The sequence below is a fragment of the Theropithecus gelada genome, chromosome 14, assembly GCF_003255815.1.
Source record: "Theropithecus gelada isolate Dixy chromosome 14, Tgel_1.0, whole genome shotgun sequence".
In the NCBI taxonomy this organism is placed as follows: Eukaryota; Metazoa; Chordata; class Mammalia; order Primates; family Cercopithecidae; genus Theropithecus; species Theropithecus gelada.
In genome coordinates, this window is record NC_037682.1 from 47744275 (window position 1) to 47757878 (window position 13604).

The window sequence follows — 13604 nt, forward strand, 5'->3', positions numbered from 1 at the left end:
CTGTGCCCATGCCACTAGCCATCTTCTCCTGGCACACCTGCAGTGAGAATGCTGTGAGCACCACGGAGGCCTGTGTGACTGGAAAGAGCTCACATGGTCTCCCCGGCAGGGCCCCTGACCCTCTGGCTCTCTCACCAACTTCTCTCCAGCCCCACACCCAGCTCAGAGAACTGCCTGTCCCCCAGCATGGTGGCAACCACGTATGGGAACCACCATCTCCTGCTGGGTACCGCTGGCCTTCAGGAAGAGGACCGAGGCCCCTCATTACGGCCAGGCAGGAGCCTCCTCCGTGCAGGCCCACCCTGTGCAGGCCCCTGTGGCTGCAGGAGGGGAGCAGAGGGCAGTGCGAACTGAGCTCGGCCTTGCCCTGGGCTGGAACACTCAGGGAACCCATGGGGCAGGCCCCGGCAGGAGCAGACCCCACTGTCAGGAGCCAGTGGGGTTCTGGGTAGCTCGACTCTTTCTTTGCATGTTTTAGGGGTGGATTTTTCTTTCTTTTTAAAATTATTTTATTTTAGATTTAAGGGGTACATGTGCTTGTTTGCCACATGGGCATTACATGCATAATGCTGGGTATGGGGGCGCCCAGTGTGCCCATCACTCAAATATTGGACATTGCACCCAGTAGGTAATTTTTCAACTGTCATCCCCCTCCTAGCCTCCCTTCTTTGGAGTCCCCAGAGTCTATTTTCTGCATCTTTCTGTCTGTGTGGAACAAGCACCACCCCTTCTGATATACCACTGTCCTTTGGCTCTGAGCCCAGCCCAGCTACGCCTCCTCGTTGCACCTTGAACCCTGGGCACACAGCTGCTCAGGGCTTTTGCACAGCTCACTTCCTCTGCTCCCCAGATGTCATGTGGCCTCCTTCCTCACCTTCTTCAATCTTTGCTGAAATATGACCTGTGCTCACAGTGAGGCCTTCCCTGCCACACAAGTTAAAACTGCCCACTCCAGCGCGCCCTGGGCTCCTGCCTCTGTCACATCCTGTCCAGCTAGAATATAAGAACTTGAGGGCAGGGATTTTTGGTGGTTTTGTTCTTTGCCCTATTCCCGGCTTCTGAAGCAGCACCTGTCACATAGTAGATGCTCAACAAACACTTGTTGGCTGGATGGATAAATTGGTGCTGACAGCAGCCCCTGGCAGGGAAATGGCTCACGGACTGTGTTTATGTGCAAAGTGGGAGTGTAGGGAGAGGAGTTGTATACTTTCTGTGCTGCACTGGGGAAGGAAGAGGTGAGGTGAGTGGCATCGTGAGCAGGGGTGCCAGAGCCAGGCTGCCAGGCCAACAGGGAAGGGCTGGGGCTGGCCAGGGTGAAAGGGGCATCCAACGCCCTGCAGAGGCTTGAGAGAAAGCTTCATTTTGCTGCCATGGCTCACACTGAGGCAGCATCTGAGCCTGACCCAGCGAGGCTGGCTCCTGAGCCCCCCTGAGCTCAGCTGTCTGGGGCTGCCCCAGCTAATATTAGCTCATCCCCACCCAGGCTGGCGTCGGCCTGGCGGAGCAGCCCAGCTTCAGAGTGGGCACCACCCATGGGCACCCAACAGGAGCCCCCAGCCTTAGCCCCCAGGTTCCTCCCTGTGCCTGAGCAGCCCCTTTAAAGAGGAGATGTTCCAATGACCTGAGCTGTAAAGCATGGCCTCTGCCCGCCAGCCCTACCACACTGGCACACTTGTCGGCATCTGAGGTCCCTGTGCTTGGCTCCCAACCAAGGCCTGATGTCAGCAGCCCTCCCTCCCTCTCCCCTGATAGGCGGAAGTTCCATCATCCTCTCTCTCATACCCTGCCACACCTGTGGATCGAGGAAGAGCAGGGACAAGCGGCCCATGACCACAGATGGGGAGACCGAGGCTCACAGGGGCTGTGACCTGCCCAGGACACACAGGGAGCTCAGGAGAACCAAGCGAGAATCCATGCCTGACTCCCAGGGTGACACCTCTGAAGTCTGCCCCTGGGAGACAGACTGGAAGAAGGGGCCCCAGGGGCCACGGTAGGTGAGGTGACCCCTAGGAGAAGCATTTGGCAGTAGAGCCAGGTGCTAAAAGAAAGAAACAGGTGGGTAACAGGTGACGATTTGAATCTCGCAGGGCCGAAAGCTGGTAAAAAGATGATGGAATGCACAACAATTAAGCACTTACTATGTTCTGGGTTCTGGGCTAAAGGCTTAACACATTCGATCCTCCCAACTTCCCTATGAGTCAGGTGCTATTAATATCCCTCTTTGGAGGCACAGACAGGTTAGGAAACTTATCCAAGGTCACACAGCTGGAAGGCAGTGGGGCTGGGATTCGATCGAAGGCCTCATGGTTCAAGGGGCTATGCTCTTAGCAGAGAAAGGGGCTCCAGGTCATACTCCCAAAATTATGTAGCCAGGAAGCAGTGCGGGGTGGGGAGATGCAAAGTCCATACACTTTCTACTGAATGCAGAAGCAGACCCAAAGCAGGGGATTTGGGACAGAAACTATCCTAGACTTTGGAGGGGAGAAGTTCATTTTGAAAACCAGTGACTAATGCCTAGAACTTTCCACAAGCACAGCTACAGAGGAAAGGGGACAAGGAGGGGACAGGGAAGGGAAGACATGGAAGGAGATGGGGAAGGAGAGGTAGGAAAAGAGCCTGGGGGGCCTTCGGGAGGAACAGAGTCCAGGAGAAGTCAGGCTCAGGGGCTGGGCTGGACCAAGCGGGACCTGGGAACTTGTGCATGTCGGTTTTGGAAAACAGCTTTGTGGCCTTGAAGCTGTGGTTGTGGATGGTGGCTGGGCTGACGCAGCGCAGAGAAGGAGTTTGAAAAGACAGAGGGTTAAGCTGTGAAGAGCTTCATCTGGGCCTGTGTGGTGACAGCAGCAGGTGGGCCCCTGCCTGGACTGGGGTTTGGACCCCCTACTAGCGCTGCCCCAGCCTTTGCCTGTTCATCGCTGCTCCAGGCTCAGGGGATGGAAGGATTGTGCTCCCACGTGAGGCCAGAAAGGAAGGCTCAGCTAGGAACAGGCTCAAATGCAGGGTACCCATGTCTACCCTCGGCGTTGAACCCCATTTGCTTATTCTTTCTTTCAGTAAATATCTATTTAGCACCCACTATATACCAGGCCCTACTCTAGCTTCTAGAGATAGAGCAATTGGAGAAAGAGACAAAAATCCCTACCCTCATGGACTGTATAGTCTAGTGGGGAAACAGACAATAAACAAGGCAAACAAGTAAACTATATAGTACATTAAATGGTGGTAAATGCCAAGGAGAAAAGAGCAAAGCACGAAGTGGGCAAGGGGCCAGAGGAGTGTCGTCTGGACTGATGATGTCTGAGTATAGACCTGGAGGGGGTGTGAAAGCTGATACCCAAGGGAAAAGCATGCCAGGTGGAGGGACCAGCACAGCACAGGTCCTGAGGCAGAAGCATGGGCAGCGCTGGGGAAGAAAGCCATGGAGGCTGGGGGAGGGAGGGAGAGAGAAGCAGACAGCAGAGGGAGATGCTGGGTGTGGGGCACTCAAGTGAACCCTGCACCCTCTGAGGAAGCCCAGACCCCAGCGTGAGATGGAGCAGAGGGCTGACTTGGTTGAACAGCACTTTGCCAGGCTGGCCCTGGCTGCCCTGAGAGAAGGGCGGGGCAGGGGCAGCCGGGGCTGAGAGAAGAACTCAGGCAAGAGAAGGCAGGGGCTTCCACCAGGAGGTAGCCATGGAGGGGTGCGATGCAGTCAGATTCCGAGTGTATTTGAAACATGAAGACAACAGGGTTGGTTGATGTCTGAGAGAGAGAAGAGTCCAGGTTGACTCCCAAGGTCTACCAGTGACAGCCACTGGATGGATGCGGTGGCCATGGCTGTGATGGGGCCTCACCCCAGGCCCAGTCCCCCTGCCATCAAAGCCTTGGCCTCAGGAAGGACTGGCTTGCTTGTGACACTCTGCCAACCCGCACACACCCATCTAGCCCTCTGTGTCCTGAGGCTGGCCCTCGACTGGAGCCGCTGCCTGCATCAGCACTTCTCAGACTCCAGAGTGCATGAATCATCCGGGGAGTGAAAATGCAGATTCTGAATCGGTTTCAGGGCTGGCGGTGAGGCCTGAAAGGCTTCATGTCTAACAAGTGTCCATATGGTGTTGCTGTTGGTCAGAGGACCACACCTTGAGTGGAAGGAGCCCGCACCTCTCAGGCCCCACTGCAGCGATGCACCCTCACTCAGCAGTGACCTCAGCTGTGCTGAGGGGTGAAGGGAACATTCTCCCCCTCCCCAATCTAAGAATTGAGTTTCCCAGAAGTACGAACTTTAAGCATCCCAGGTAATTCTGAGGGTCAGGCATGGGTGGGAGTCCTCCAGCAGCCATCCCTCCATGCCCCATAGCAGCCATCACAAACACCCTTACTTAGCCCTGGCCCCTCCAGCATGGCACCCATCTCCTGCACCCCTCCCCACAGCAGCCCTACACCATAGAAGATTGCCCCATCGCCCCTGCTCCAGACCCCACAGCCTGGCACACAGTAGCTCCGAGTGGGCCTTTCTGCAGCTCCCTGAGGGCAGGAAGCCACGAGAAGGGCCTGGAGAAGTAGGCAACAGGTGCTGTCCATAGGCCTGAGCAAGCACCCCCAAAAGAGGTGATCCCCCCAGGTCTGTGCCTGCCAGAGGGCTGGGGAGCCCATCAGGCAGGGGCATGATCACTATGCCTTGAATGAATGACTGAGGACAGGATGAGGCAGGCTGAATGAATGTAGGAGGAAGCTTTTTAGACCCCCTCCCCTTGGGCTCCTGCCTGCTTTAGGCCAGGACCTTTGTCAGGATTGCTCACACCAGTCCCGGGGAGGAGCTGGGCTGGGAGAGGGAAGGAGAAATAGGGCAGGACTTGTTTGGTTCCCCCAGCTCCTCTGGGAAGCTGAAGCCTAGAATTCTTGGACTCCCAGAATGTCAGAGTTGGGAAGAGCCTTAGCGGTCACTTAAAACGACCTCTGTATTCTACAGCTGGAAAAACTGCAGGACGAAGGGGCGGCAGGACGAAGGGGTGACAGCACTTGCTCAAGGTAGCCCAGTTGGTTTCGAGGCCTGGCTAGATTCCTCTCTAAACCAGGTGTCTGATGCCTGCAACCTGGGTCTTGTCTGTGCTGTCATCTCTCCACACACCTGGGCTGGTCCCTAATCCTGAGGGCCTGCCTGTCCCCAGCCCCCAGTCTCCAGAACTGACCCACACACCACCAGCTCAAATCTCACAAACTGGGTGACTCAGTGCTTAACACATACCCCTCACTCCCAAAAAAATGAGGTCAGTGAGGGCAGGAGCAGCCAGGCTAAGTGTGAGGAACCTTGAGGGATGGATTTTCACATTCAGCAAAAAGCAGGGAGGACACCGAAGTGAGGGGAATAGATGACCAAAGCTGAAGTGAGGGGAATAGATGACCAAAGCCCCAGAGGTTAAAATGAGGGCTGCCGATGAGGACCATGGAGGAGGCTGGCAGAAGGGAGCTGCAGGAGCAATGGCTGGGTTCTAGGGCAGAAGGCCTCGGAGTGCCGAGCTGAGGGGCAGCCAGCGTTCCCACCATGTGTCACCCTGCACAGGGAGCTTCTGATCCTCCCAATCCTCCTGCCATTTCTCTTCAGGCCATATAGAGTCCCAGGGCCTGCATGGATGGGAGTGGGAGGACAACTGAGGCATTGTCACGAAACCTTCTTCCTTGGGACTGATAGAGCACCCTCTTAGCCCCATGGCCTGGCCAGGCAGGGCCCTCACCTGCCATTACCCAAGGGCCGGAACTTGCTGACAGGTTCTGGATAGGTTGTTGGGAAAGAGTGGTTGGTCAGGTGGGAGAGACCCAGACGGAAATTCAAGCCTGGGGCACAGCAAGTCACAGGCCTCAGCATCCCTGGAACATGGACAGGAGGCAGTGCTTGTAATGGTTACAGGTAGAGCTCCAGGGTCAGACAGACTGAGATCCAACTGCTGGCTCCACCGCTCATGAGCTAAGTGACCTTGGGTAAGTTACTTAACTTCATTGAGCCTCTGCAGCCTTGTCTGTGTCATTAGTGTGGCAGTATAGTGCAGTCTTGCAAGTCTTGGGAGAATTATTAATAAATGAGGATGTATAAATCAAATCCTTAAGACAGTGTCTGACACTGTGTGATTCGAGAAAGGAAGGGGGTTCTGGAAAATCCTGCTTGGGAATCCTAAGGATTTGGGTCAAGTCTGGGTTGGCTGACCTGAGAAGGTCTCAATCAGCTGTACTGTGTCCTTGGAGTGCAGGTATCTGTTTATTCCACCTCCCCCAGGAAGGAAATTAATGGGAGTAGATAAGAGAAGAACAGCATGTCCAGGTGGGGTTTGGTGTTCTTGTAAAACTGAGAGCCAAAAGAAATTCAGATGGTCAGGCCCTAGGACCAGAGGCCTAGGCTGTGAGTTTGAGTCTCACTGATTCCCTGTGTGGTCTTGAGCAAGTAGCTTTCCCTCTCTGAGTCTGTTTATTTTCACTGGATGAAAATATTGACTAGAGGTAGCCCGGGTGATCCCATTCCCTGCAATAGTCCCATGCATATGTGAAGTGGTCCCTACCACCCAAATGGTTCCCCTGAACAAGGACTGGACAGCAAAGCACCGCTGCAGCCTGTCAGGCCCTCCTTTTCCTCTGAGCTTGCATCTAGCAGTGAGGAGCTCCGGCTGGGGTGGTGGCCAGGCTGGGCCCGCAGCTGATGGGAGGCAGTGGCTCAAGGCCCTGACCTTTTGGTCCAGAGCGAATCCCCTGGTCATGAGACCGCTCAGAATAGCCAGAGGCACTATATTCAGCTGTCGTGGAGGCCTTGAGATCCCCAGCCCGGGCAGTGGACCCTGGAATGAGCCCCTGCTGAACCCCCTCCCCCACCTCTGAGACAACCCCCACCTTGCTCCTTGAGAGACTCCAGCCAATCCCCTCCAAAGCTTCTGGCAGAGGCCAGGCCTCCTGCTCAGAGTCAAGGAGTACAGACTTCAAACGCACTGAGGCAATGTGACACAAAGCACCAGTGAGCCAGTAGTCAGGAGACAGGAGTTTCCGAGCCAGCCCTCAGCTAACCCGCTCACAAGGGGCCTCAGGTAGCGCACTCCTCTCTGGGCCTCAATTTCCTCATCTGTCATAATAACGGCTCCTATTCTACAGAGTATGCCAGAGGCTTACAGTATAGAGGAGAGATGAGCCCAAATCAAGCAAGGATGCTAATGAACATTTTATTACAAATCAGAGAGCTTCTCTCCCAGGAAGGGCCCTGGTTCTGACTTCAACTCAGCCTGGGGGCCCGGGAAGGCATCACTGAGGAGCTGCTGTTTGAGGTGGGGTGTGGGGGATAAAGAGGGGTGAGCCAGAGGAAAGAGTGCTCCAGAGGGCAGGGTATGTGCAAAGGCCCTGAGGCAGGGGAACCTGGCACATGCAAGAAGCTGAAATGAGGCCGGGTAGTTGGGGCTTGGTAAGCCATGGGGACAGTCAGGCCAGAGGAGACTGGAGGGACAGGCAGGGCCTGAGAGGCCACGGTATGGGCTATGGGCCGGCGAAGCACTGAAGGGTTCTAAGCAGGCTCGGGTGATCTGACAGGTCTGTGAGTTGAAACGACCCCTGTGGTTGCCAGGTGGAGGATAAACTTGAGCAGCCAGGGGCTGGAGGTGGGAGAGCAGCTTGGGGGCTGCTGGGGAGGTGGGCCTGAGGGGAACCATGGCAGCTTGAGCCAGGATGGTGAACATGGAGGTGGAGGGAGAAGAGAGAGTCTACAGGAGGGGAAATGATAATACAACCAACAGTAGTAATAATAATAGCCAACATTTATTGAGCACTTACTGTATGCCAGACCCTGTGGCTTGGGGCTATCCAAGCATTATTATCTCAGTTATCTTCACACCAACCCTGTGAGGTCGGTTCTATCATTATTTCCATTTAGCGGTGAAGGGGCTGCAGGGCTCTGACCAGGAGGCGCTTGGTTTATGATTGTCACTACTGGGATGGGGTCGGGGGGAGCTGGAGGAACCATTCAAAGACCTGAGGACCCCCGCACAAGGATCATGGGAAGCAGGGGCACACTGTGGTGGAGGGCCCTTGGGGAGGCTGGGAGGGGAGCACACCCAGCCCCTTCTCCACTGCTCATGGGTGTCCTTCATATGGTACCGTGACTCCAAGTGGGGCCCTGGCCTGGGGGAGTGGGCTCTGAGGTAAGGGGGTGCACTGCCTAGAATCCCCTGATAACAGCTCTGTCCCCCAGCCCTCCGCATGCCAAGCCACGACTCCAAGAGCCCTGTGTCAGCTGGGACCCAAGGGAGGAAGAGAAGGCTCTGGCTGGGGGTTTCATTCCTGCCACCAGGTAAATTCCCTTCCCAGGGAGCTAATGGGGAACCAGTTTTTATCAAGTTCCAAAGACGCAGTGACGGGACAGAGAGACAGACACAGGACAAGGGTCAGAGGAGAGGCAGGCAGCTGGGTGGATGGAGGTGGGGCTTCCCCAGCTTGGGGGCCATTGGCACTATTTTGGCATTTGGAAGGTCAAGTGACTCAGGAACAGATGTTAACACACACACACACACACACACACACACAGAGGACACTCTGGCCTGCAGCACAAGGACCACCACTGGCCCTGATGGGACACAACAATGTCCCTGATGATGACATGCAAATCGGAGACTAAAGCTGAGAGCCTCAGACCTGAGCTGGCCCCCAAGGAAGACAGGAGGGCAGGTTTCAAACCAGGCAGCCCCAACACTCCCCTGCCTGCTCTCACACCTCTATGACCCCCTGCCCTCTGCCTGGTTAATTCCTCCCTGCCCCTCAAAGCTTGCCCCAGCATCACCTCCTCTGGGGCAGTTCTTATTCTCATGGCCCCAGGAAGTCCCTTCATAGCCTTTCCAAACTGTACCATCATCATCATTGTCCTGTGTGTGTCAGGGGCACCACCTCCCACCCCAGAACACACGTGGAGCTCATCCCATCCCAGCTCGTCCCCCCGACCCCTCATCTCCTCAGGCTGGTGCCCAGAGCACAGGAGAGGGGACCAGGGGAGCAGCTGCCCCAGCCAGCACTGTTACCCCTCGGGAACTCAGATGGGCCCTCCCACCCCGACTTCGCAGCCCCTATCTCCAGGGCCAGCACCAAGGCCCAGGGTAGGTGGCAGCTCCTCAGGGAAAGGTGACCTCACCACCCATCCCACACACTGACAGTGGCCTGGGCAGAACAGCATCTCTATTGAGGATAGGAAATGCCCTCAATGAGGCCACTCCAGAGTCCCGGAGACTGAGGCAGTGGGCAGGAGGCAGCTCTGGAATCTCATCTTCCTCAAGCACACACACACCCGGGATGCACAGGACCCTTCTCTCACATATACACAGCACACTGACACACACGTGGGGTCTCACACACACGCCACACACCCTGTCACACACATGATCTCACAGTCTCTGTCTTATACACGCCCTCACATACACACGGTGTGTCACACACAGGGACCCCCCACCCCACACAGCCTCCTGCCTTATGTGTACACACGTACACACACACACACAGCCTCACACACGAGCTCCACATATGCAGTTTCACACTTGCCACACACAGCCACACACTCATGCAGACACGCTCACCTCGACTCTCATGCACTCCTCAAACCTCACACACAGCATCTCTCTTACACATGCAGGCTCTCTTCCCTATACACACTCTCTCCCACACAGTCTCATTCTCACACACGCACAGTCCATCCAAAACACAGAATCCACCTCTCTCACACACACAACCCCTGACACAAGGACTCAGGAAGCTCACACTGAGTCACAGTCTCACCACACACACACACACACACATACACACCCTGAGTCTCACATTTTTATTCTCACACACACAAGTCTCTCACACACAATCTCTTTTACACAGAGCCTGTCTCACACATACAGCCTTTCCTTCATACACATATGCAATATCACACACAACGTGCTGGTCTAAATCTAGAATAACGACTTGAGTCCCGACCCGCCTGTGTGAGGAGGCGCGGGGGAGGGGTAAACAAAGGTGACAGCAGAGGCGGCAGAGCAAAGACGGAGGGGGAGGAGGGCGGGCAGGCGGCTGGTCTCTGCGCAGATGAGCCGCAGAGAGGCAGCGCAATGCAGCTAGGCCAGCCGGGCGGCAGGCAGGAAGCCGGGGTTCTAATCCCGCTTTGCCCTCCTCAGCTCCTCAGTGCCCTTGGGCAGGTCCCTCTCCCTACGGGCCTCAGCGTCCTCAACTGTTCCCCGAGGGAGCTGGAAGGGACCACAACCTTCCTCGGAGGCCACTGGGGAGAGAAGGTGGCTCAGACAGGCTGAAGGGGAGCACCCACCAGCACCCACTCCTATCCCAGTACCGCCTCGCCCCGACCACCGGGCGCCCACTCTTTTCCCTCAGAGTCCGCTCTTCAATGAGTATTCACTTCATAGATTTTTTTCAAGACTTTTCTGCATGGTTTTGCACACCAATAGAACCTCAAACCACACTAGCTGGCCCATTGGTCTGCCTTGGGTGAAGGCCACCCGCAGCCTAGAAATGTCCAGTGGGAGAAGAGGGCCAAGGGAGGGGATTGGAACATGCCCCACTGCCCCCTGCCTGCCCTGAAACTCGGGACACTGATCAGAGCCCCAACACTGAGTGCAAGGGGTGGGGCTGGGAGACCCAGCTCTTGCTTGGGAGTCAGGAGACTGGGCCTAACCCTTGCTTCTGGGGCCAAAGTTGGTGGGGGAGCTACTGTCCAAGGTCAAGTGTGGGCTGAATGGGCAGCTGCTGTAACCCAGGCCTCTGCCCACCCCCACCCCAACATGCACTGGTTCAACCTCCCATCCCCCTCCTCCAGCCCCTCCCCACAGCTCAGCCACAGCCTCCAGTTACATAACCCTCTAGCTGTGGTGGCCTCTGACAGGAAAGGGAAGGGGAGGGAAGCCCTCTGAGGGTCCCAGTCCACTCTGGGGAAAGGCAGGAGCTGGTAGCCAGCCCAGGGGAGGATAGGGTCCCAGGAGAATTGAGTTCTAGTCCTTCTTGGCCTCTTGCTCCCTGGGTGACCTTGGTCAGGGTCCTCAGTGACAAAACACGGGCCGGGCTCTCTCCCTATTGCCTCCCCTTATAAACATAGTCGTTCTAGAATTCAGGGTATCAGACTGACCCACTATCCACCCCCCACATGCCATACTGTGTTTGATCTCAGTTAACAGATCTACCAGGTCTGTGCCTAAACATAGATTTTCTCTGCCCATGGGCACTTGAGGGCCCCCCAAGTCTCCTCCTTCCACTCTCCTCTGCAGCTTCCTAGCCCTCTCCCCTGGCTCTGGCTTAGGCTCCAGTGGGCAGGAGGGGAGAGATGCGAAGTAAAAGACAGCAGGGCAGAGGCAGTGCTTTGCCTGGTAGGGGGTGAGGGCAGCTCACGGATGCAGGAGGGGCTCTCCTTTAACTTCTCCACTCTACCCTTCCCCTACAGGCCTTAGAGTCTCTCTTTAGGCCTCTAAGGACAGAGCCCAGTGAAGGCTGGGAGTGCCTCTTCCAGGGTGGGTGGCTGCTACCAGTTCCTCGTTTTGGGCTCAGTCACTTATGGTCCAGCAGCAAGGCCCTTGAGAGTTCACCAGGCCCCCTCCCCCATTTTACAGATGAGGAAACTGATCCAGAGAGGCCATCTGAGGGACCAAGGTCAGTAGCAGCGTGTCTTTTTTTTCCTGGAAATAAGCGGGTATGGCTAAAGGGGAGTGGCCCATGAAGACACACCCACCTCTCACACACCTTCTCCTTATAGGTTCCCCCTTAAGGACTCCCTCTCCCCACCACCGGATGTCCCAGAGGAAGCACTGGCATAAGCCCAGTGACCCACTCCAACACCCTCCCCTTTCGACAAGGAGGAAGGACAGGCTGTGATCTCAGGATCAGGGGCTCACAGGGACGACCCCTACCCTACAGCCCAGCCCTCCACCAACTTCCAAGCCATGGAGATTAGCCATGAGATGCCCTCTTGACCACCTCCTCAAAATTGCTGGAGGCTGCTCCCTGAGGAGGGGGCGGCTGTCTCAAGCTGCCCAGCAGGCCTCAGGCCTTTTTGGGGGACCATGGCTGGCTCCAGATGCCCCTTTACCTGGACAGGAGGAAGGGCTCCCAGCTTCCCTCCCCACACTAAAATCTCGAGGGCAGTTCATACTTTGACAGTGCACCTCTGCAAAGAAACAAATGTGCACGGGCAATCGCTCATGCACACTCAAACATACACACATGCTCACTCATTCCCACTCCACACTTTACCCACCCAAATACACTCCACCACACTTACATAAATATGCACACACAATCTACTCATACACACAAACACACCCATTCATACTCATACATATTAAACTTGGCAACACACAGACTGACATACATAGAAAACCAGAACCCCGGCAGACACCCTTTCTCTCTTACCCTGGTATGTGCACACATGCGCACACACCCCCTTTCGATTCTGAACTCCCTAGGCGCCAGTTCTGCGGTCCACCCCTGCCCGCGGGGAGGCACAAGACGCTGCCTTCCCGCCCCGCTCTTCTGATGGGTAAGTTGTCACTTACCCGCGCGTAGCGGGACGAGTAAGGGTCCTCGAAGAGCGCCCAGATGCGCGGCTGCCAGCGGCGCCAAAAGCCGCCAGGCCGGCCATCCGGGGAGTCACTGAGCGCCAGGCGCTTGGTCATCTCCAGCTCGTCCTCGCCGTCGCCCGAGTCTCCGGGGCCCTCGGCGTCCGCGTCGTCGGCGCTGTTGTCCAGGGGCGCGCCGCCGAAGCTGTCCAGCGCCTCCTCGGCGTCGCGGTGCTGGCGGTACGTCATCCAGCAGCAGGGCTCCACGTCGGTCTCGTCGATGCCCCAGAAGGCCAGCTCCTCCTCGTAGAGCGGCCCGCACACGTCGGCCGGGCAGTGCAGCTTGCCCGTGCGGTAGTAGTTCAGGATGTGCGCGAAGACGCCGGGGTGGCGGTCGAAGAAGAACTCGTCTGCACGCGGGTCATAGTCGAAGTGGCTGTGGGCGTCGGGCTCCGCCAGCCAGGCGAGCCGCGTGCCGGGCAGCGTGCGCAGGGTCGAGCGGTACGTCTGGTGGCGCGTGCCGCCCACGTTGATCACGATGCGCTCGCTCTCGTCCCCTTGGCCCATCGCGGCGCCCCCTTAGGCATGGCGCGGCCCAGCGACACCCATGGGAGCGGCCGCCAGGGGGAGTTGGCGCCGGGGAGGGGGGCGCGCGGCCTCTTCCCCCCTCCCCCCAGCCGTCGGGGGGAACAGAGGTCCGCGGCTCTGGCCACCCCAACGAGCGAGCCAAGCCTCTCTGGGCGCTTTCTGTTGGGTGCCGGTCCAGGGGAGTGTGAGGGATCCCAGGGGTCTCTAGGCGCCAGATGTGGGAGGGAGCTGGTCCGGCAGCGGAGGAGGCAAAGGAGGAAAGAAGGGAGGGAGAAAGGGAGGGAGAGAGGGAGGGAGAAAGAGGGAGGGGGGCGGGCTCAGCGGTGAGCCCCCGGAGGAGGGGAAAGAGGGTTGGGGGGCCGGTCTCCCGTTCCCATCTCCGCGGGAAAATGGAGAAATGGGCACAAAGCTTTTGGGGGGAAGGTCAGCCGCTCCCAGGGCCGGACTAGAGGCCAGCCCCCGGGAGGGGGAGGGGAGGAGACCCGGCCG

At 57.1% G+C, this 13604-nt stretch overlaps 1 protein-coding gene across 1 annotated transcript in view; it reads right to left on the reverse strand.

Annotated features, from left to right (window-relative positions):
* Nucleotides 1-13146, reverse strand: part of KCNC1 (potassium voltage-gated channel subfamily C member 1) — a 45825-nt gene extending 32679 nt beyond the window's left edge. Inside the window, exon 1 of the mRNA XM_025356968.1 lies at nucleotides 12525-13146. Within this exon, the coding sequence (XP_025212753.1) occupies nucleotides 12525-13094 (570 nt within the window). The 5' untranslated portion in view covers nucleotides 13095-13146. The remainder of the gene's footprint in view (nucleotides 1-12524) is intronic.
* Between the last annotated feature and the right edge of the window lie 458 nt (nucleotides 13147-13604).